The sequence below is a fragment of the Pseudoliparis swirei genome, chromosome 4 (genome assembly GCF_029220125.1).
Source record: "Pseudoliparis swirei isolate HS2019 ecotype Mariana Trench chromosome 4, NWPU_hadal_v1, whole genome shotgun sequence".
Taxonomy (NCBI): domain Eukaryota; kingdom Metazoa; phylum Chordata; class Actinopteri; order Perciformes; family Liparidae; genus Pseudoliparis; species Pseudoliparis swirei.
The window spans coordinates 27,596,127-27,619,982 of record NC_079391.1 but is presented as its reverse complement, the minus strand read 5'-3'; the positions used below and the strand labels follow the sequence as shown (position 1 = coordinate 27,619,982).

General features: G+C 42.0%; 2 protein-coding genes across 5 annotated transcripts; one reads left to right on the top strand and one right to left on the bottom strand.

Moving 5' to 3' along the window:
- The first annotated feature begins 4,710 nt into the window (after window positions 1-4,710).
- Window positions 4,711-11,514, top strand: si:cabz01068815.1 (solute carrier family 51 subunit beta). 2 transcript variants are annotated; one of them, XM_056413746.1, is made up of 6 exons: window positions 4,711-4,761; window positions 6,570-6,611; window positions 6,701-7,084; window positions 9,613-9,735; window positions 10,574-10,664; window positions 10,745-11,514. In XM_056413746.1, exons 2-6 carry the CDS (start codon window positions 6,572-6,574, stop codon window positions 11,067-11,069), a joined length of 963 nt encoding a protein of 320 aa, XP_056269721.1. In that variant the 5' UTR covers window positions 4,711-4,761; window positions 6,570-6,571; the 3' UTR covers window positions 11,070-11,514. The 2 variants fall into 2 exon arrangements, with proteins under 2 accessions (XP_056269721.1, XP_056269720.1); XM_056413745.1 differs by lacking the exon at window positions 4,711-4,761 and adding an exon at window positions 5,474-5,546.
- Window positions 11,515-12,153: 639 nt separating this feature from the next.
- On the bottom strand, window positions 12,154-23,850 carry rasl12 (RAS-like, family 12). Of its 3 annotated transcripts, none has more exons than XM_056413753.1 (5): window positions 23,739-23,850; window positions 22,969-23,025; window positions 20,697-20,770; window positions 17,329-17,553; window positions 12,154-13,765 (listed from the first exon to the last, which is right to left on the bottom strand). In XM_056413753.1, exons 1-5 carry the CDS (start codon window positions 23,848-23,850, stop codon window positions 13,436-13,438), a joined length of 798 nt encoding a protein of 265 aa, XP_056269728.1. In that variant the 3' UTR covers window positions 12,154-13,435. The 3 variants fall into 3 exon arrangements, with proteins under 3 accessions (XP_056269728.1, XP_056269730.1, XP_056269729.1); XM_056413755.1 differs by having other exon boundaries at window positions 12,154-13,675; XM_056413754.1 differs by having other exon boundaries at window positions 17,329-17,523.
- Window positions 23,851-23,856: the final 6 nt, after the last annotated feature.

Sequence of the window (23,856 nt, the reverse complement as noted above, 5' to 3'; positions counted from 1 at the left end):
TTCTACACATGATTTAAAGGAACACAGTGCTGACTCGAAGAAAGGAGGAGGTGCTTGTATGTTGAGTAACCTTAATGCTAATGCACAAATTGAAAGAGCTGACGGGATTTCAATTCACTAGAAAAGGATTTAATGTGATAAATAAATTGATTTATTGAATAAATGAAGAAGTCATGTGGTCCAGTTTTTCGGTGACTGAAATTCTAACATTACATTTCTATTTTGACACTGGTACCAACCGGCAATGTCGAGTTCAGACTTTCTTTGTCCTTCGAAGAGAGAGTCTCCTCAGGACGCACGACTGAACTTCGAAGTCCTTACAGTTTCAGTACGTCATCATGCTGCGACCTCGCTCTGTTCCACCTCCATGGTCATTGTAGAAGCTGATTGTGAAACTCCCTATTGCTTAATACATGTACTAGTAGGCTACTTTTCATTGGATAACATGTTACACAAGGTAATTATGAAACTAGTTTAGGCTGTTTGGTATAAAACAGTTCACAGTAGGAGCACTTTTTCTTTTTTCTTTGTAAACCTAACAGCAAGTACATTTATGTTTTATAAAGTCTGTCCTTGACCTTTTGAGAGAGCAATCCTGAAGTATGTAATCAGGCAGTATTTACGTGGTCAGATAATCCCACACATAAAAACTGGACAGTTGTGCTTCAATTAAAGAGTGTGGGTAGCATGTGTGTATGTTTTTTTGTCTTATTCAGAATCAGCACAGTCCAATTTGCTGCTTTATGGATACTTCGATGCCAGGAGAAGCTCAGAGCTGGAGAGCAGAGATAAGGTTCTACACGAGAGGCCTCCATGCACCCAATCAAATAAATACACCTACTTGGTTTGACATTGCAAAATACTTACCATACATACTTACCATACAGTCAAATGCATATAAATGTATATAAATGGATATGGTAATGTTATGAAACCTGATCTACAACCCACATTTGTGCCTGCACAATGTCTGAGTTTATTTCAAACAGCAATTTCGCACTGAAACACTGTCTGTGAATATAAACACTCAAAGTAGTTACAGTTAGTTGCCACTTTATTTACTAGCTCCTTCTTTCATTGAATCACACAGCTGAAGCACCGTGTTCTATGTTAATAATTTGAAACCTAACCCATAGGCTACATGTCAAGAATGAGTAATGTCGCTAAATTTAAACATTTAATGACTGCTTTACACTCTAATAATTCTGCTATCTGTCCTCCTTGGTGTTCCGGCCTTGAACTGATTGAGGACCGTGATTATTGAGGATGTTCAGATCCGTTAAATGTGTTTCCCAGGAGATACCAAAATGCTTTAACTGGAGTCCAAATATGTTTGAGCAGAATCACTTTATTAACTCCAGTGACGGACTCAGGCTGTTTTGAGGAGCAGGGTTGAAGAATAATAAACCCTCTGCCCCGGGACCTCACATCTGATCAGGAAAAACTCCCCCAAAAACCTCCTTGAGGGGAATAAAAGGGAAGAAACCTTCAGGAGAGCAACAGAAGAGGATCCCTCTTCCTGGACGGACAGAAGCAATATATGCTCTGTGGAGCCGTGTATTCCTATAGACCTCAGTAGTAATGACTTCATGAACTTCTTCAATAAAAAGATTTTAACGATTAGAGGCAAGATTGATGATCTCTTGCCCTCAACCAGTGCCGATCTGTCCTCAAGTGGAGTGGCCTTGAAAAACGGCTGTATGCCCTGGTGTATATTTGGATGGCTTTTCTCCCATCAACCTAGATCAGGGGTGCTCAATATGTCGATCGCGGCGACCTACCGGTCGATCGCGGCGTAGTATGGTAGATCGCATGACATTAAAAAAATTGGCCCGCCCCCCTGTCACTTTCTCTATAGCGCCAAATTACAGCAGAAGCATGTCATTTCTGTCTCTACGTGTCGCGTTAACAGTCCTCTGCCCGTTAAAAGTCACGGGCAGAGGACTGTTGAACCCCATCCCGACGAGGCTGCTTAAAGACGTATTTTGCCTTTAATTGGCACCTCACAGTTGGATAGATCAATGTGTCCTTGCTAACAGGTCATGTACTTCATTGTTTAAAAGTAGCTGTAATTACACCTCTCCTGAAGCAGCCCACTCTTGATCCAGAGGTGTTGGATAATTACAGACCGATCTCTAACCCCCCCTTACTCTCTAAGAACCTTGAGAAAGTCGTCGCAAATCAGTTGTTTGACTTTCTACATCATAATAGTTTATTTGAGAAGTTTCTGGATTTAGAAGTCGCTAAACGAAGGAGAGATCTAAGTGTTTAAATACTCGGATCTAAAGAATATCACACAACTAGCTTGGTTTAGCAGGAGGTGAGAAAAATACGCTATCAGAAAGCAGATACGCTGGCAACCAGAAGTGAGGCAATACGCTTAAGAGAGAGATGATGCCAGTCGTCCAGTAGAGTAGCTGACAATCAACAAGCTTCTCTTTTTGGCTGCACACTCCTGTGGACATTTATTCACACACACAAAATGTCTCCTGTGTCACTAAAATCCCGTCTGGTGCCTTTAGGCTGGACGGGACATGCGACTGTGGGAGGCCCGCTGCTGTGTCCCAGCAGCTCCTCCTTGGGTCTTGAGCCCCAATACGAGCCACAAGAACCTTTCCACCTCGCTGCCATCCTCGAGGCTGGCCCGGAGAACAGCTTTTACTGAGCGATGGTACCGCTCACACGACCCATTAGCTTGTGGGTTATAGGCAGTAGTGTGGGAGAGCTTTTCAGAAGGCAGGTCTCGAGGGCTACGTGCCCAATTGGAGTGCATTCCAACACAAATTGGTACTGGATGAGTTAAGAACTTTTATCTTGTAGCCTACCAGTTTAATTTACAGTGTGGTATAGGTGCTTCCTCCTAAAGGAATCCACCACACATTTCCAATGGAAATGGGAGTTTCTTCAGGAGCAATTAATTAGTAATTAAAAGCTTAATGTAACACAGAACATGACTCTGATCTGTTTAACTACAGTGTATTGGTATTTTTAAGAAGGGAAAGATCTGATTGGCTGGCTTGAAATCCATGTGACCATAATGCCAACGGGCACCAGATACAGGTAGTAAAATATCTGTAATTTTCTCAAAGAAATGCTTTTTGAAAACTGAAAATATTTTGTAAGTATCATTACTATTGGCAAAGCATTACAGACTTGTGTCATGAAAATAGTACACGTGAGCAGATTTTAGAAGACTTTATGGTGCTATTTAAAATGTAAATATGTACAGTATGTCTTCCTTACTCTCGGCTTTTTCGATTTTTCCCTGCTCCCTATAGTCAGAAAAGACGTGTTTTTAGTTTGGAAAATGTCTCTCTGCGAGACTTTCTGCTGTCCTGATGTCAATGTTTTGAAGCGGCTGCGGGCAGCCACTGGTCACCAGTGAAGGGAGCAGAGTAGTGTGGGTGAATTTAGGGAGGTTGAAGACCAGCCGAGCTGCTGCATTCTGGATGAGCTGCAGGTCGGATAGCCATATCAGGTCGTCCTGCTAGGAGGGAGTTGCAGTAGTCTTGGCGTGAAATGACCAGCAGGAGAGCCTTTCCTTGGAAGAAAAAGTTCAGTTTTGTCAGAATTGATTTTCAGGTGGTGTTCAGACATCCACTGAGATATGTTAGTCAGACAGGAAGAAAGTGAGAGTGTAAGAGATGAAGAAGTGGTCAGAGACGTGAAATGGAGTTACAGTTAGTTAGGTTAGATCAGTGGTTCTCAAACTGTGAGGCGCGCCCCTCTCATGGGTTAATGGGTCGCCAAGGCATTACAGATGGGCAAAGGGGAAATGCAGATTTTTTTTATTTCTAGACCTTTATTGAGAACATCACATATTACAAAGTACACAGACATAAAACTAAGTCATTAATAATTACAGAGAGAAATGCCTGTACTTTCATGTAAATGTTTACATTATGGCATCAATAGGTTACGCTGTGTGTGCCAAGAATCTCCTTTCCTGCTGTTGCCCTTCAAAACAAGAGCTCAACATTGAGCATGAGTGTCTGTATCAGCCTGTGACCCCTTGCAGTGGAAAGGTCATTACAGCTTGAATAACACAGACAAAGTGTTAAAGCAGCATTATCAGATACATTTGCGTGAACAAGTCGATGAATGAGATAAGGTAATACCTCTAAACTGAAGAAAAAGTAGGAGGAGAAAGTGGCATGAGAAGAATAGAGTCATAGTACAAGTAATTGAAATGTATACATGCGTACAGTACTTGAGTAAATATACCAGATCAAACAGACTCAAGCTTCAGATACTAAACTTCCTTCAGCGGCATAGAGGTGATTAACCCCTCCCCACCTCTGCTATAAAAGTAAAACTCTTTAACAACCAAATGTCACAGCACTCAGAGTGTGTGTGTGACCGAGGAGTCACTTTACCTCGTAAACAGAAGACAAGGTTACTGCAAAGCTGTCTAAACAGTAACCACATAGCGGGGTCAAAGACCTGACACTGGACAGGCTGAACTGTTCCTTTGTGCGTTCTCTTTTAATACCACATGAAGATGGTACAAACACATACAAGTGATCAGTTCACAAAGAACATACATGTCTATGTTCTGCATGTGACCACTTTATAGCTTTGCTTCCTTCCTCAATAAATAAGAACATGTCATGTCCAGTATAATCTGTGTTTATGATGGCAGTTTATCTCTGTTTCAGGCTCCTCCCCATGAACTTTGGAAAACCTTTCTTTTTTTTTATAACTCACTTGCCACAGTTAGAAGTCCCTTCTTCTCAGCTCAGCTGCATACAGATCATAGAAGTGAGTAGCCATTCAAATGACTTAATGTAATTCTGAATTCGTGGCAGAACAAAAACATTGAAATACAAACGGCATAGCAATGAGATTGAGTTTTACTTTGCATGTAGTTGGTATATAATACTTTTTGTGAAGCTGTGCTATTACAGGAGATGCTTGTGGTTTCAGTCACAGTCTTTGTGGGGTCATGTGATTTTACAGCAGCTAAATAGCGTTTCATTTGTGATTTATTCTTGCTTCACACTCAATATGGAGTGCAGTGTATGTTTATGGTGTGATGTGGTGAGCTCAGGCTTGGGCATTAACGTATTACATGGAACAGCATTGTGTAATTAGCTTACAAAAAAAGGTTACCGTATTCCGTTACAGATGCAGAAGACATATTCCAGATATGTTTGGTAAAAATGAGGATTACGACTAAACTACTCTTGCCCTCCTTTCTCTCAAACACAGCGAGCAACAAGGGAACTCAGTCTTCTCTGTAGTTAAAAAAAGTCAAAATAGAATAGATTTTTTTTTTAAATATTCTTCTTCAATCCATAGTTAGGGTCTTTCAGCCATTAAAAAAACCATTTCCAATACATAAAAAAATTACAAATGGAGACACCTGTATTAATGGGTAGATCTAGCAGCAATCTAAAATCACCATTAATTACATGTATATAACCACAATGACAATAAATCATATTTTCCCCGATCGTTTTAGGGCGAGGAAAGGAACATTATCTCTTCCCTAGACATTTGGAGAATGTCATTTAACTGGGTACTCCTGCTGCACTTCAAATTCAGTAAGACTAATGTGCCAAATGATTTAAGTGCTTTGATGATGACAGCATTTTCATAACTTGAAATGGACTGAAATGTTAGATTAGGGAGCGTGCCTCAAAGTCCGTGAGTCCATGAAGGTGGAGACTGGGTTTAGGCCTGGGACTCTGCCCGTCTGCCTGGGTCCTAATGCAATACTTCCAGTTTGCTGCCTTCCTACACCTACAAAATCCCTTTCTTTTCTCCCGTCTTAATTTGAATATTTAGTATTGAGGTAATCTATAAGTAAAGTAATCAGATATGACTTTTCTATAGAGATACTTTCATAAGGTTACTGAATACATTTCTGACAGGTAATCAGTAATTATAATGGATTACATTTTTAAAGTTGCTCTCCCAACCTTGTTGTTGTCTGCTATGCTCTTCCGTGGTAGAGGATGCTATTATAATATAAGACACACTACAGTACAGCATTATGGTGGAATAACTTAATGCTGTATGCTATGGAGTGATGCGTTTTTTATATTGTCTGATATAGTAATAGTCTGGGTAACTGAAAAGAAACACATAAAACAGGAAACAGAGCAGGTAATGCAGACGACAGTAAAATAACTGATTTATTTACGTGCTGTAAAAAAAGAACATGTCCTCAGACTGCACTGTGGTCAAGCCTCTTGCAGCCGGTGAGATCGGGACATTCATATGCGTGGAACACCAGACCGACAGGCACTCAATTGTAGTAAGAAATCGTGAGAAGCTAACTGATGGAGTCTGGAGCGACCCCTGGAAATAATTTCAAAGTATTCAGACTCTTCTACAGTTCAGACAACCAGTGAGGAGGTTTCAGTCAGTTTCAGTTTGAGGTTCAGCCTGAGGTCATCCTGACACCTGATTGTTATTCTTGCATTTAGTGACTGAAATCTCTCTGAACAGAATGTTCAAAGAGAAAATATCCTGCCATCATGTCACCTCGTCCTCAGGAAAGGCTTTTAATGAAAAGCTGAAAATGTCATAGATGTCTAAAAACAATGCTCCATCTTTTTCAGACATGTTTGGTGCTTGGATCTTATTGTTTCCTCTCCTGTTAGGTAAGTCGATGTGTCATTCAGATACATTTAAATCAGATTTATACTTACCAACAATGACTCTAAACCTGACACTCTGTCAACATCCGCAGGGGCGAGGGCGTTCATGATCCACAACACCCAGAGCAGCTTGTGTTTGGAGGAATCGGCATCTACAGGCGAAGTCCTGCTGAAGAACTGCAACCTGGACTCCGAGTCCCAGCAGTGGATCTGGACTGATCGGGGCATGCTGATGTGTGTTATGTCATCCAGATGTCTGTCAGCCCTGCAAAAAGAGCCTGTTCAGACTCTGCCCTGCAGGGGGTCGGAGGTAGATGCGACGGCGACATTGTGGGACTGTGACAGGGGCCGGCTGATCAGCGGGAACAATTCTATGCTGCTGTCAATAGATGGCTGGCGTCTGGTTCTCACCCATGACAGCAAACTCTCAAAGTGGAAATCTCTGGATGAGGGGGACATCTGCCAGGAAAAGCTCAGTAAGTCAGTGAGGAGCAAAGAAATAGAGAGTTTGGTGTCTGGCAGGCACTGAATCCACATTGGATTTCTATATTCCATATGTGTATTAAAGGCTTCACGACTGAAGAGTGTTAGAGATATGTGCATCCATACGCAGACAGATATTGGTGCACTCAGACAATTTACTAACTGTTTTTTTGGCCACTTGTTAGCAAAAAAAACTATTAATAAGCACACAACGATATATCGCCTTTTAATAATAATAATAATAATAATCATTTATTTTATATAGCGCTTCTCAAGGCACCCGAAGTCGCTTTACAGAGTGCAGAGTCCAGTAGTCATACACATACACAGTCATACCGGTGGTGGTGAGCTACATCAGTAGCCACAGCTGCCCTGGGGCAGACTGACGGAAGCGTGGCAGCCAATCAGCGCCTACGGCCCCTCCGACCACCACCAACATTCATTCACATCCATACGAACCGGGGTGAGGCTGCGGTGCATGTCTTTATGATTTAAGTTGATACACAGCAAATTCCCCAGTGTTAAAAATGCAGTGTTAAAGTGTATTGACTTTCAGAGTTATTACAACACTAGCAAGAGTAAATAGCCCCCAGTGTTGGTGTACATATTCAGAGTTTGAGTAAAATATACAGTGTTAAAGTGACTTGACTGTCAGTCATTACAAGTAGAGCAAGAGTAAAAAACCCAGCGATGACAACGTTCACGGTTACTCTGGAAAACTCTGCCTCCCTCCTTCTCCTTTCAGATTGAGTTTGATAATGCGCATTTTAATTCTAGAAATAATTCCTCTAAATCACTTTTTTTTAGCAAATGTTGATATTTCAGCAGAAGCAACATTTTAGAATAACTCTATACTGTGTTCAACTTACACTCGAGTTGTTTTTGTGTCTTGAAATATCAAATTGCAGACGGCTAACGTGACCGAGTCAAAAAGCTACACAGTCAAATTAAAGAGTACATTAACACTAAGCCAGTAAACATAAGGTCCTTATCTACAGAGCGTTGAAGAGCCACGGTGGTTCAGTGGTTAGCAGGTCTGTCTTTCAATCAGGGGGATGGCGGTTCAACTCCCGCCCTCGTCGATCCTTGAGCAAGACACTTTACCCTGATTTGTTCCCTGTCCACGGTGTATTAATGTAACATGATTGTAAGTCGCTTTTGATACAAGATAAATGGAAAGTAACACTGAACATAGTGATAAGATATAAGAGTTATTATTCTACACTGAAGTGTATAAATAACACTACAAATGTTATTTATATTATTTCTTTGAACACTTCTCAGTGTAGTGTAGACTAAAATAAAAACTCTTACAAGAGTTGCATTAACTGAAATTTTAACACTGTTCAGTGTTACTTTAACACTCTTAAGATAACGGACTATATGTTCACTGGCCGAGTGTTAAAATGTACTCTATAAGTGTTAAATTGACACTGCCAATTGTACTGTGCATGTTGAACTAGCGAACAAGCAAACAGCTGCTTCGACATTCACATTACAGACCAACATATTTGTGTTTGTGTGCACCTGATCCATGTCGGTCCAGTATTCTCTCTCTAAGCTCTGGTTTTGGTGTTGAGGGAAACATCGGTCTCTTTAGATTCTAAATGCACCACAACTATATTCACAAGCTGGTCTCTTGCTGCATCTGTCTGCTGCTGATCAGGTGGTAAACAGTGTCGATAACAACGGGATTCAACACTAAGTGGTGAGAGTGAGAGATAGTGTCTGTCACGGGTAGCAAGGGGCATAGCTCATGCGCAGAGGAACAGGACAGGACTCCAGGTAAATAACAACAACAACAACTCTCTTTTTACTGAGGCAAAAGGTTCCATACAAAAACTCAGGTCAGCGATAGGTACCAAGAGAGGCCGGTACAGCGACATGCCACAAGGAGCACAAGGAAGACAGAACTAAAGACAACAATCCAACAGGAGACAAGTGAAAGACAGGCACAATATATAGGGGGGAAACACAGGTGTACGGCATGACACACTAACGAGACAAGAGTGGCTGAGGGCAGGTGCAGGGAATGAAACAATCAAGGAGACACAGAGGGTGTTACAGTGTCGTGGTTACAGCTATATTTTCTTACCCTGTGTGGCCAAAAATAGGAATAAAAGCAGCTTTAACTGCCTCGCTTAAGATCACTTGTAATCGGCTCATTTGCATGACCGATATTTTAAAACGTTGATAAAAATGATATCAATGTATCAGATTATGAAAATTATTTTAAGCTTAACTTTGGTTTTACTGACTTAAACTTGGTCTTTGAAGGTCTGAAGAACTGGTCAAATATTTATAATTTACTGTTGAAAATTTGTTTTCACAAAATAAGAAACTGAAGCTGTTTTGACAGAAACGGTTTGATTTGCATTGTGTGTGGCATGATGCAAATAATCAATGAATTCACTTTGTTGAACTAAAGGTTTTGTAGGCAAAAGACTGGTGATATTAACATTTAGTTTTAGTATAATGTGTGTCATATGGCCAAAAATGAACAGTGATGCTATGCTTCCAGGATCCAGGAGGGCTTCTGATGATCCAAAAGAGTTTGAGGTTGCAGAGAAGCAGACAGGCGATGAGGCGGCCATGACCGAAGAACAGAGGGAATACCTCCGCTGGTACTATCGCAGTGAGGACCGTAAGTGCTGCTGCTCCGTCCACAAAGTTTCATGAAAATTGCGCCAGCTATTGAATTCGATATTTTAATTTAGCTGACAAACAAAACAAACAGAAAACAGAAAACATGACCTCCTTGGTGGAGGTTATATAAGTCCATAAAAGTGCAGCTGAGCCGAGTTTGAAAACAGTTTTGAGCATAAATCTTTCTGGTGTGGTGTCTTCTTCGTCTCATTGTGTCGAGCTGTGATGGGCTCCTTACTGCCTTTGAGGTATCTGGTTGGGGAGAAGCGCAATTGGAATGGATGTTATTTTCAACCAATGGCTACAAGGAACAACAATGATCCCATTCCACACAAATGAAAATACATTTAAGCATCAGAAACATTTTCATTTATATTTTATTTTATATGGTGAATCAGAAAGAAAATCTAATATGTATAGGGTTTAATCTGTGATCTGTCTTTTCACTATGAAACTCCAGTCATGAGTTATATCAGCTGCAGCGTCCAATCAAATAACTGATCAACAATAAGTCAGCCGCTAAAAAACGTCCTTCTCATGGCTCCTCCTCGATCCCTCCTCCCTTCTCACTCCTCGATCCTCAGAGCAGAATCAAGAGCTTTGGGACGGCTCAGAACAACTTCTGCTGCTGTTACCTCGTTAGAAATCCTTTGAATTACATAATGTCCATCTCATCTATGTCTGAAACAGATCAGACATGAGCAACGCATCACCAGGGTACTCCAGAAACCATAAACCTTTGGTAGCCTCTTGGCATTTTCTAATAAATTATTGTTAAATGCTATACTATTATCTTTGTATGAGCTGTATGGTCAGCGGTCTTCTTCCTGTTACAGCAACCATATGGACATTTGTGCTGCTGGGACTGGCCTTCGTCTGTCTTCTGATTGGTTTTCTGCTGCTGGGAATGGGAGCCATGGCCAACAAGTATGCGATGACATTTTCACTTGTATAGTTTGGATATTTTAAAGACTGTTGAGTGACTTAGTTTGTGTCTTTTCCCCTAGGAACAGAAAGAAGATTGCAAAGTACAAGGCAGCTGCCGCTCTGTCTCAGAAAGGTGAGGAGCTGCTGGTAATGTCACCGCTCAGAGATGACAGCAGCTGCAAACCATCGCCATCACTTGACAGGCGGATGACGGGAAGCAACGGGGACGTGAGCGAGCTCAAAGCGGGAGACATCGTGGTCACATGGAAAGACGGCAACGCGTCCGCCTTGTACTCGGATCCCGCGGCAGAGGAGAAGAAACAGGAGCTGGATCAGGAGGAGGAACCGGAGGAGCTACCAGCAGCTGAGCTGGAGCCTGATGTGGCAGTGAAGATGATGGAGTGAAGATTCTCACAGCAGGTGTGAATAATGTCAGCCTGTAACACAGCATGCTCCTCCAGAAGCAGCAGTTAGCAGATTCCATGTCATGCGGGGAAACCCTTCGCCACCCACTGCTCCACCGTGTGATTTATGTTCAACATTGACGGACTGCTAAGACCATGAAGTTACAAAGCATTCGGCCTGTAAAACCTGCTGACTCCTCACATTCACAGCAGCCCGACAGTGCAACAGATTAAGCAATCTAATCAATCCCTGAAAACGTTATGTCCACATTCACTGGAAGGGTCGAAGGGCCCAAAACATGCCATTAGTTTGAATGTAGGCACAATGTTGAGTGTGAGTTTTGTCACGTGAGGTTTATTATACCTTTATGACTAAAATACGACATGAACTGTGTATTTACATGCAATGTTTTGTTGAAAAAAAATAAAACATTTGGAATTTGAAATGATGTATGTATGAGTAATTTGCTATTCATTATATATATCAGCATTTTGTACATAATTAGATTTTAGCTGAAGCGGTAGCTAACTATGTGGGTGAAGTTGTGTGGGGGAGGTTTACGTTCACGGTGTGTGAATATGTGAGACACATTTTAATTGTTTACTTTATACTTTACTTTCATGGTGTTGTTTTGTTCTGGGCCACAACACTTTGGGCCCAGTCAACATCTGGGATTTAAAGTGGATATGTTGCGGTTAACTGAAATAATACATCAATGGCTTTTACTGCATGCTCTAGATGGGAATAAACCCAGGTCAGTCCAGCATGCACATGAGAGTAGTTTTCCTTCAGGGCTTTCTGCCAGAAAATCTCTGTAGGTTTAGGCAACAACCCTAATGGTTAAGTTTAATTTGCGTTAAAATAATGTTGAAGGCTAACAATGGCACACCACTGTAGTCCTCCTTGCCATGAGGCATCCCGGTCATCTGAGGCTGAGGGATGGGAACCGCCGATCCTCTGATTGAAGGACGACCCTGCTCACCACTAAACCAGTCGCCCCATATAAAATCCATCAATGTATGTGTGACAGGGTTCATTCTCCTCCAGCGGTGGACAGTCAAGAAGTGGGGTTGAAAAAGTAAGATATTGTGCTAAAAGTAATTTATTTTGTATAATATTCTTTTTCAATTTTCTTTTACGTTGACATTCGACGTATTTCACCTTTTCAGCGGTTGATAAGCAAAACGGTGTTAATCCCACCATCGTAATAACATGATACAAACGAAAAACAAGAGAAATGTTCAAGAGAAGAAATCCTAAAAACAGGAGAAGGACCATAATAAAAGCTTAAGGACACGACAGAAATGGTGATGACGATAAATGGTGGGCCGTCACCTCAAGTCTTGGTTGATAAACCTGACAGCAGCCCACCGAGTCCATAATGTCCGTGGCTTGTGAGTATAACTAAAGCTTCAAGAGGGAGGGGAGAACAATCTGTCCGTAGTGATTATTTTGGTGAGATCAGTCAAGATAAAGCATATAAATGCTAATGGAGTCAGCTGCTGTGCTGGTCTCTGTTTCAAATGGAGTGTTTTGTCCATGGCTTTGACCAAATCATTTTCGCTTCCAGGTGCTAGACAATAACGGCCTCTCTTTTGTCCAAGGGAAAAGAGCGTTTCCCTGCAAAATTGTGTTGAAATGTGATGTATTGTCAAGGCCACCGTGAAACTACTCAAATCATCAGAACGTACACTACCGTTCAAAAGTTTGGGGTCATCCAGACAATTTCGTGTCTTCCATGAAAACTCACTTTAATTTATCAAATGAATTGAAAATTGAATAGAAAATAGTCAAGACATTGACAAGGTTAGAAATAATGATTAATATTTGAAGTATTAATTTTGTTCTTCAAACTTCAAGCTCAAAGGAAGGCCAGTTGTATAGCTTATATCACCAGCATAACTGTTTTCAGCTGTGCTAACATAATTGCACAAGGGTTTTCTAATCAGACATTAGTCTTCTAAGGCGATTAGCAAACACAATGCACCATTAGAACACTGGAGTGATAGTTGATGGAAATGGGCCTCTATACACCTCTGGAGATATGTCATTAGAAACCAGACGTTTCCACCTAGAATAGTCATTTACCACATTAACAATGTATAGTGTGTATTTTTGATTAATGTTATCTTTATTGAAAAAACAGTGCTTTTCTTTGAAAAATAAAGACATTTCTAAGTGACCCCAAACTTTTGAACGGTAGTGTATGTGACTCAGGGGGGTTGCGTTGGTCGTCCTTTAACCTCAAGGCTGGCGAACATGTCTGTGCACTCGCTGTATAGCTGTTCATATTATTGTGTCCACCTCCTGTGCAGCATGGTCTTTTCAAAGAGCCAGTGGTTCCAGGTAGAGGGTGTCAGGGAGAGTCAGAAGATCTTGAAGCCCTTTAGCAGGGTGAGTGTGGCGGCCCTGCGTTTGCTCTGGGCTCTGGATGTCTTCACGGTCACCAGCTTGGCCGTGGCGGGGGTCGGCAGCTCCTTGTAGCAGGGGGTGGTGAAGGAGGGGACGCCGAGGAGCGCTTTCTCCTCGCTGACGTAGATGGCCGGTACCAAACAGCCGCGCTCCCCCCTGCGCCTCGCACTCCTCACCGCCTGATAGAACACGTGCTGCACAGACAGGAAGTCCAGACAGGCCGACACCTCAAAGAACAAACAGCCGAATCGAGACGCCAGCAGCTCACCGTCACACTGACTCACCTGCCTGAGAGAAGAGATGGTTTAATGAAACGTGATTACTTGTGTCTCTGAGGAAGGTTTGCACACATGAAGCACTCTGTTTCAAGTGTTTCCCACACAGTGAATCCTACTGACTGTGAAAGCCAATGTGACATCAGAAACCAGCACACAGTGGGGAACAGTCCCACACTTCCACATCTAAGGTGTACGGGAGACAGAAAAACCATGTGGTGCTTTGAGGTGCTTGGTATTAAGTTTGTTATTAATGCCTTGATGTGTCATGTGATTTACCTTTGAGGGTTACCATTATTTTGAGAAAGATACCCATTCGAGAAATGACCATCTATCAGTAATGGTATCGTTAAAATAGTAACAGATAGAAAAGTGCACTCAGTTGGGTGCTGATAAAGCATCTTCAAATGGACTTCATTCAAAGTTTTTAAAAAACAATTACATTTTAAGTAACATTTCACAAGCAATGGTCTCAAAGGACTGGCTGACCTGCTGACGGACTACGGTAAGCGTATCGTCTCACTTCCGGTTACCAGCGTGTCTGCTATCCGATAGCGTGTTTTCTCAGCTCCAGCTAAACCAGGGGTCGGGAACCTATGGCTCGCGAGCCATATATGGCTCTTCCGGTGACGGCATATGGCTCCCAGACAATTTTGAGTTGAAAAAAATAATAAAATCTCCGCCCGACACCCTGTAATTTTCTCTATCGCGCCAGATTACAGCAGAATTAATTTAATGTCCCTTTTCTTAAAGAGCACATCTTTGTTCTTTTATTAAACTAAACAGCCGTCTGTTATTGATCGTCTCTAACCAGCAGCATGTCATTCTGTCTCTACGTGTCGCGTGAACACTTCTCAGCTCTCCGTCTCGGTAGCCACAGAGCTCCGATGCAGCACCAGAAGTCGCATTAAAATTATACGTTAAAAATACTATAAGACTCAATGAAATATATTTCGAAATATTTGGCTTTTATGGCTGTCCCAGTCAAAAAGGTTCCTGACCCCTGAGCTAAACCAAGCTAATTGTGTGATATTCTTCAGTACAAATGGCTGATTAACTGCTGTACATGTTTAACATTTAAACACTCAGCTCTCTCCTTTTAGCGACTTATCGCCTAATCCAACAGTTTTCTTTACACATTGTCAAATACTTATAACGTTAGCTACCGTACTTTAGCTTAGCAGCTAGCGATGTCTTCCTTCTCTCCTTCTCCTGCTTTCTCTTGCTCAGTGTGTCACATGTGTGGCTATTCCTCTGCCTCCCTTAATGATAATGGTACATGCAATAAGTGTAGTTCATTAGTAGGTTGAAGGAAGCTATTAGTGTGTTAGATGTATGGCTCTGCACGATTAGCTGCAAATAAGACCAGGTTGATTAACGAACATGACAACCCAGAGTTCAACCCCATAACGTGTTATAGGAGAAGATTCAGAGATGTTATCTTGGAACAACATATGAAATGCTTGGTAATGGCCGCTAATAAAAACAAAACAGGATAATTAAATGGGGAAACCAAATATTAGATCTCTTTCATCTAAAGCTGTATTAGTAAATGATTTCATGTAAGACAATCACGTTGATTTATTATGTTTGCCCATAGTATTAGTTTGTTAGTTTGACCTTCTTAGCTGCCTTCCATATGTGCACCGCCTGCTGCTTGTTCTGCTGCTATTGTTCTGATGACACCAACAAGTGTGTGGTGTGTGATGTGTGATGACACACCTGACCTGACCGCTGCTAGGGTGAGTGAGCTAGCTACAGATAGCTTGAATCATGCCCTCACAATCTCTTTCTTGGTTATCTCTCCGCCATCTCTGCCTCTCCTCTCCTCCTCTCTGCCTCGACCTGCTGGAGGAACACTTGCCTGGTTTTGCAATGTATCCGTGTAAGAGCATCTCTTCTGTTGCACTCGCCTTAGCATGTTCAGCGTGCTTTATGATGACATCTGTTAGTGGAACATATTTTTTTCCTCACCATCTCGGAGAGTTTGGTCGCGCCGCTAACGCTCCGGGCTTCTTTTCATCTGCATTGTTCCAGAGTCTGTGTGTGTCTTGGTGTGTGTCGTCCGTGAAGCATTTGATGGAGACGGCTGCTGCAAGCAGGCTGGCGGCTAAAAAAGGGGGGCGGATCAGGTCTGAGCCACCGATTCTCTCAGTATCTCAGAATGGAAAGCAAGAGTTGAGAAGCCCTCCTCTCCTCCCTGGCTCAGAGCTCGTTCTTTCATCGGCTCAAATGCCTTCCGTCTCACTCTTACGCACAGTACGACACACCTCCAGTACACATCTGTTACCACTAAGAGGAAGTGGAGATCCCGACTCTGTTTGTTTGTTCAACCAACCCCATTTGAGTGACTTTCCGGTTGGATTACAGAGCCATGAAGAATATGTCAGCCTAAATTAATCAACTCCTCCAAGTTATATTAATACTCACATTCCTCGAGGCACCGGTCGAGGAGGTGGAGTAGCAGCCATCTTTTGCCTTAAATAAATCCTAAACCTAAACTACAACTCATGTGAAAGCCTTGTTCTTATTGTTTCACATCCAACCTGGAAAATATTACAGACAATTATATTTGTGATACTGTACTGGCCACCAGGTCCATATTCAGAATTTCTATATGGATTTTGAGTTTCTATCAAGTTTAGTCCTTAAAACTGATAAGGTTATTATTGTAGGAGATTTAAATATCCATGTGGATGTTGATAATGATTGCCTTAGTGCTGCATTCATCTCCTTGTTGGACTCGATTGGCTTCTGTCAGAGGACAGAAACCCACTCACAGCTTTGGCCACACCCTCGACCTTATTCTTACATGTGGCGTTGACATTGAGCATTTGAAGGTCTTCCCACTGAACCCTCTTCTTTCAGACTACTACCTCATAACTTTTGAGTTTATACTACCGGAGTGTACTCCGTTAGTCAAAAGTTTCTACACCAGATGTCTAACTGACAGTGCTGTAGCTACATTTAAAGAAGCGATTCCTTCTGCATTTGATTCAATACCACGTCTCAATATAACAGAGGACTCCTGGTCTAACTTTAGTCCATCCCAGATTGATCATCTTGTCGATTGTGCTACAGGCTCACTGAGAATGACACTGGACTCGACAGCCCCTCTGAAGAAGAGTCGGGTGAGGAAGAGGAGGTTTGCTCCCTGGTATAACCCTCAGACCCGCAAACTGAAGCAAACGTCACGAAAGTTTGAAAGCATATGGTGTTCAACTCATCTGGAAGAATCCCACTTAGTTTGGCGAGAGTCTTAAAACATATAAGAAGGCCCTCCGTAATGCCAGAGCGGCCTATTACTCATCAGTAATAGAGAACAATAAGAACAACACCAGGTTTCTTTTCAGCACTGTAGCCCATCTGGCAGAGTCACAGCTTAGGACGTTGTATTTGTACAGATTGTAAAACCCTCTCAGATTTGTGATATCGGGCTATACAAAATAAAAAATAGCTTAATTGAACTATGTATGCACATTATGACTGTTTGGGCCAAACCTTTTCTCAGCCTGCTCACATCAGTAATGCGTATCATATTATTATTATAGGACACAGACACACACAGACACCAGCCTGTATCTGTCCATGTCCAGCTTGTTCCCCAGTAGGATGATGGGAGTTTGTGGATTGAAGGTTTTGTTGTGCAGGGCGAGAGTCTGCAAGTACAGCTGGCATCCTTTAAAGCTCTCCATGTTGACGATGCTGTAGATGACGAGGAAGGCGCTGGCCCACGACAGATAACGCTCACTGTTCACTGGACCCTCCTGTACACACACAGAAACCAGAAACACACACTGCACACTCTTGATCTCTGACTGAGCTGCTCGGTCATTCATATAACAAGGGTTTAAACTGTGTCCATACGGAAACCTGCTTCCAGTGATATCAGCCAATTGAATGAGCGTTATCAGTGGTTATCAGCCTCGTAGATACGGGTTAGAAAGGGCGTGCTAGACCTGTCGGTTTAGAAGACAGCTATCATCTTGATCACTGATACAAATACATGAAGACGACGCCAGACCATACAGGCTGTAGTATTAATGACGGGAGTAAAGGACAAAGTCAGCATTGTAGTATAAACAGAGAAAACAGCAAGGAGGAAATCCAGGTTGATGGGCAGGTCAAACAAATCACTCTGCCTCTGATTGGCTAATGGCAGCTTAATGCTATGTTGGCCTAATTATGTTGCTAACTGGTGATTTGAAGTTGACAGGCCTGGGATGAGCAATACAGCCATGGCAGCTCATACTAAAATATATAATAATGGCATATTATACATATATATACAGGACTGTCTCAGAAAATTAGAATATTGTGATAAAGTTCTTTATTTTCTGTAATGCAATTAAAAAAACAAAAATGTCATGCATTCTGGATTCATTACAAATCAACTGAAATATTGCAAGCCTTTTATTCTTTTAATATTGCTGATTATGGCTTACAGCTTAAGAAAACTCTAAAATCCTATCTCATAAAATTTTAATATTTCCTCAGACCAAGTTAAAAAAAAGATTTATAACAGCTGAGTGTTTGTCAAGGCTCAGGAAACCCTTGCAGGTGTTTCGAGTTAATTAGACAATTCAAGTGATTTGTTTAATACCCTACTAGTATACTTTTTCATGATATTCTAATATTTAGAGATAGGATATTTGAGTTTTCTTAAGCTGTAAGCCATAATCAGCAATAAATCAGAATAAAAGGCTTGCAATATTTCAGTTGATTTGTAATGAATCCAGAATGCATGACATTTTTGTTTTTTTTATTGCATTACAGAAAATAAAGAACTTCATCACAATATTCTAATTTTCTGAGACAGTCCTGTATATATAAGTATATATAAGTATAGCTGAACTGTGTACATTTATAATATTGACAGTTTTATTATGTGGGTTTTTAGATACAATACTTGAATCCTGAAGAAAGTATTGATAAGAGTAGCTCCTAGTAGTAATTAAATCGTAAAGATAACTCCCTATCTTAAGGTTACTGTAGTTTTCCAATGCACTTGGGCGGGGTAGCAGAGGGGTATTTAGTTGATGAGCAATCTTTCCCTTTCTCGGTGTGGTGCCTGCCTGATAACCACTGATGACGCCGACTCACTCGGCTGATAACATTTGAAATGGATCATGAAGGACCATAACACCGTTCATACAAATCACTTTAAAGTTAACTAAGGCCATCGTTTTTAAGATATTTCATCACGAATATACTTGAATATGTTCTGGAGTAAAAAAATATTTTGAATTATTGTTTAATTTCTACTTTTTTCATTGGTGTAGTCCACGCACAGGTCTGACACACAGGCCCAGCATGCCTCTGGCTTATGAGTGGAAGAAGGAATGTTAGATGCAGCTTCATGCTGCAAAGCTTCTGTTTAGTTTTTGTTGTTCTGATGTCATTTCTGTATTGTGTGAATTAGTCTATCTGCATGTTTTACTTTTTCCTTCATGCCTCCCAGTCTCAGCTGAACTGGCTGGAGTTGAGTCTTCATTGAAAGCTTTTGTGTCTGTAGTGAACACTTCCTGTGTTCCACCAGCAGGTGTCAGTCAATGATTACAAATGGGCCTGAGCTCTGATAATGCTTCTTTGTTTTATGATGTACAAAACAACTAACTCCCTGCTTGAGTCCATAGATCAAACACAAATCATTTCATTTGTTTCAATAAGAAAACGTTTCCTATGATTGGATTGTGCTGGTATTTTTACTGCATCAGTACAAACTGATGATATAACTGTGGCCTGAATAAAAGACCATGTTTATTATGATGGTTCAAGTCTCTTCAATGCACTCAGACCTGGATATTTAACTGAGGGGTATTGGACCCTAGTAAAAGGATCTGGATTGGGTCTGCAGTCTTCCATTGCCATTCTGGCTTGTGGTGACGTGGTCTGGGTGTTTATAGCTTCCCAAAACGTGCAGGGTTTTGGGAAAGAGGTTATGCAGAAGGCTCAGGATAACAATAATAACCACCATGTGAATGGATTATAAATTGCCATCACACAAACAGAAGGAAATTAATCTCCAAGTGGTTTAATAATTATATGTTGTACTTGGTCTTTAATGGAAAGATGCATTGTTTTCTTCTTATTACCTTCGCATTGAAAATGCCGGAAGGTTATGTTTTGATCGCCGTGTATTTATTTATTTATTTATTTGTATGCGTGTTATTCGCAAAACTCAAAGTATTGAACCGAATCGCATGAAATTTGGTGGGATGATTGTTTATTATCCGGGGACCAGTTGATGAGATTTTGGGATCGATCGGGTCAAAGGTCAAAGGTCATGAACAGGTCAAAATCTTTCGCAGAACTCAAAAAGTATTGAACCGAATCGCATGAAATTTGGTGGGATGATTGGTTATTATCCGGGGACCAGTTGATTAGATTTTGGGATCGATCGGGTCAAAGGTCAAGGTCAAAGGTCATGAACAGGTCAAAATGTTCTTGAATCGCATGAAATTTGGTGGGATGATTGGTTATTATCCGGGGACCATTTGATTAGATTTTGGGATCAATCGGGTCAAAGGTCAAGGTCAAGGTCATGGAAAGGTCAAACTCTTTTTTTACCATAGCATGATACATTTTTGTCCAATTGGCATGCAACTAATGCCAAAATGTTCATAATTCAATGCCCAATCTTGTGATATGCGAAGGTATGCACTCTACCGAGTGCCCATTCTAGTTAATACAGTATCTAGCAGAGTCGATACTCTATGGGCCTGAATCTGCTAACTACTTATGACATTTGATTTCTTCTTTTTTAATTTGATGTACTTTTGAACCCATTTGTGTTGGTTTTGCATGGACTCGATACAAAATGGCATTACATCAAGTATGTGCTACACAGATGAGGTAGCAGTAATGAACATGTGAGCGAGAACAACCTTCAAGCCTTCTTACCACCTCACACAGAGTCAAAACAACAGTGTGTTCATACCTGGTCACAGGTGTCCATCACTCTCACTGTGACTAGCTGCTGGTCCACCTTCTCTTCTGATGAGTAGACATCCTCTACACAGCAGCCAAGCACACAGAGGAGAGCATTACGTATGTACAACTACATCCTGAGGTCTTCTACAGTGGTGGAATAAGTACTCGGATCCTTCACTTAAAGTCCCCCTGCACTCAAAACTGTGCAGAATAATGTGGGAAGTTTCTCTGAGCTCACCTGGCAGTTCCTGCCGGATTTATGACATCGCAACTGGGTTCTCACCCAATCAGGATCCAATACGAAACAGCGTTATGTGAAAATGTGAAGTCTCCAGGTTACAAACACTGAGAATGGCCTTTTCAGGGGAACATCTTCTGAACAATATTTAAAGATTCAGAGAATGTGGAGTCAGTTCAAATGTAGCTGGAGGATATCTTTAAGTGAAGCTACATTACTACATGTAATCAAACTATATGCCGAATCCTGCGTTCAAAATGTTATGTAAAAGTACAAAAGTATTCTCAGTTAAACTATTTTAAAGTAGCAGCAGGTCCTCCAAGTTCTGCTTGCGAAAATTGGATTTTGGGGATTTTCCTCTTATCTTTGCTCTTTTTTTTTGGGAAACAACGAACAAACTAACTCAAAGTCAACTGAAACCTGTACCAAACCACACCTGCTTTTTTCTAAGATTCACTAATGGTTGAATGTTTGTTAATGTGTTGGATGACATCGATTTTTATATCTATGTTTTTATCCATCCATCCATTTTCAACCGCTTAAACCGGAGTTGGGTCGCGGTGGCAACTGACCCAGCAGGCTGACCCAGACTTCCCTCTCACCCGCAACTTCTCCAGTTGGACGTGCCTGGAAAACCTCTAATGGGAGGCGTCGAGGAGGCATCTGAATTAGATGCCCGAACCACCTCATCTGACCTCTTTCGACATGAGTGAGTAGCGGCTAAACTCCCTCCTGATGTCTGAGCTCCTTACCCTCTCTCTAAGGCTGAGCCCAGGCCACCCTACGGAGAAACTCATTTTGGCCGCTTGTATCTGTGACCTCGTTCTTTTGATCATGACCCAGAGTTCGTGACTATAGGTGAAGGTCGGAAGCTCCCTCGTCACCAAGACGGTCCGGTGCAGCGCCTGTTTTACTGTCCCGACCTGGAGGGAGCAATCCACTTGTTTCCGGCAGAGCACCATGGCCTCAGATTTGGAGGTGCTCACGCTCATCCCTGCCAACATCTTTAAGTTATACTTGTCAACCTTTGCAAAACGTCCCAGTGAGTGCCGGAGGTCACGGTCCGAGTAGGCAAACAGGACCTCTTCATTTGCAAAGACAGCCCAACAATGTCCAGCGCTTTCAGCATCTCAGGGTGGATCTCGTCCAACCCCGACGCCTTGCCACCAAGGAGCTATGGACCCCTGGGCCAACCAGGGCCAAAAGGCCTCCTTCTTAAGCATGACGGCTTCCCTCAACCCTGTTGTCCACCACCAGGTTCTCGGGTTGCTGCCACGACAGGCAACGATGACCTTCCGACCACAGCTCCCAGCTGCCGCATCCACAATAGAGGCTTTGAACATGGTCAACTCGGATTCCATGTCCCCGACCTCCCTCGGGATGTGAGTGGAAGATGTCCCAGACAGGATCCTCCACCCGACGTTCCCAGTTCACCCTCACTACACAGTCGGGCTTGCCAGGTCTTTCTAGTCGGCTCCCCAGCCATCTCATCCAACGGAGAGCTCTTCTCCTCTCTTCACTCAACCGCCCAAGACATACGTCCGCAGATCCGATAATACATTTACAAAGTCGTTCATTGATCTCCGGCCTACGCTGTTCTGGTAACAGGTCCACTTATGAGCCACCGTATGCTCAAACATGGTGTTCGTTATCGACAAACCTTGGGTAGCACAGAAGTCCAAAAACGAAACACCGCTCGGGACCCTACCAGGGGCTAATTCCCCGGACAACATAGCTCCCGGGATCACTGAGCCGCTCAAATTCCTCATCCACGTTAAGGTGGCGATTCACGGAGGTTTTTATGTCTACTCTTATTCAGCAAAGTCCTCCATAACGAAAGATTAATTCATAAAAATTGCAATATTCTCCTCTGACAATTTGTCGAGTATGAAGTTATCTAAATGGGAATACTCAAGTAAAGAACAAGTACCTCAACATCGTACTTCAGTAGAATACTGGCCAATGTACTTAGTTACTTTCCACCACTTATCTTCAATGTATGAATAAATCTTAATAGATCTTCATGAAATAAAGATCTCACCTAGATGGGGGTCGTATTCACTGATGAAGCGCTTTGTGAGGAATTTGACAGTCAGTGCTGTAAGACAAAGAGAAACAACGTGACAGTCTGTGGGGGCCACAGAGGACCGGGGTCAGTGAGGGTCCTGAGAAAACCACTGCTCCATAAACAGACACATTTAACGTACGACAATTAAACTCATGGAGTACAAACATAACTGGATGGTGTTCATTTCAAAATAAAATGGTCTCTATGTAACTGACCAGAACAACAACAGCTTCCATGCGCAGAATAGAAATTAAGTTAATCAAATAAATTAAGTTAAACCAAGACAACACATTATTCTCAAGACGCCGAACTGCGGATTACTGATATATTATTCAAATGGTCTAATAAAACAGGAATAAGTAATTCACCTATATTATGATCTTCTTGCAATGTTTTAGCTTCTTACTTTACGATACATTAGCAACAATGTATACACATTGTCAATGGGGGGAAAACACAGTTATTATTCAATGCTCCAAACCGCTTATCCTATTCAGTCCCAGCTGACATTGGGCAACAGGTCGCCAGTTTATCGCAGGTCACAAATATAGACAGACAACCATTCACGGCCACTTTAGAGTCCAGTGAACCCGAGCTGCATGTCCTTGGACTATGGGAGGAAGCCGGAGAACCCGGAGGCAACATTACATGAAAAATCGCGTTCAGTCAACTGACAATTTTAAGGTTTCTTAACTTATCCCGACATATAATATTTGAAAGTCAATAATAAGTTGAAGAGGGACCTGATTTCCCGCAGCCCATCACACCGAGAAGCACCAGGTTGCACTCAGCTGGAGTCTTGTCAGGAGCTGCGGCGGAGTGACACGTCTTCCCTTTCCCAAATATCCCCGACATGGTTAT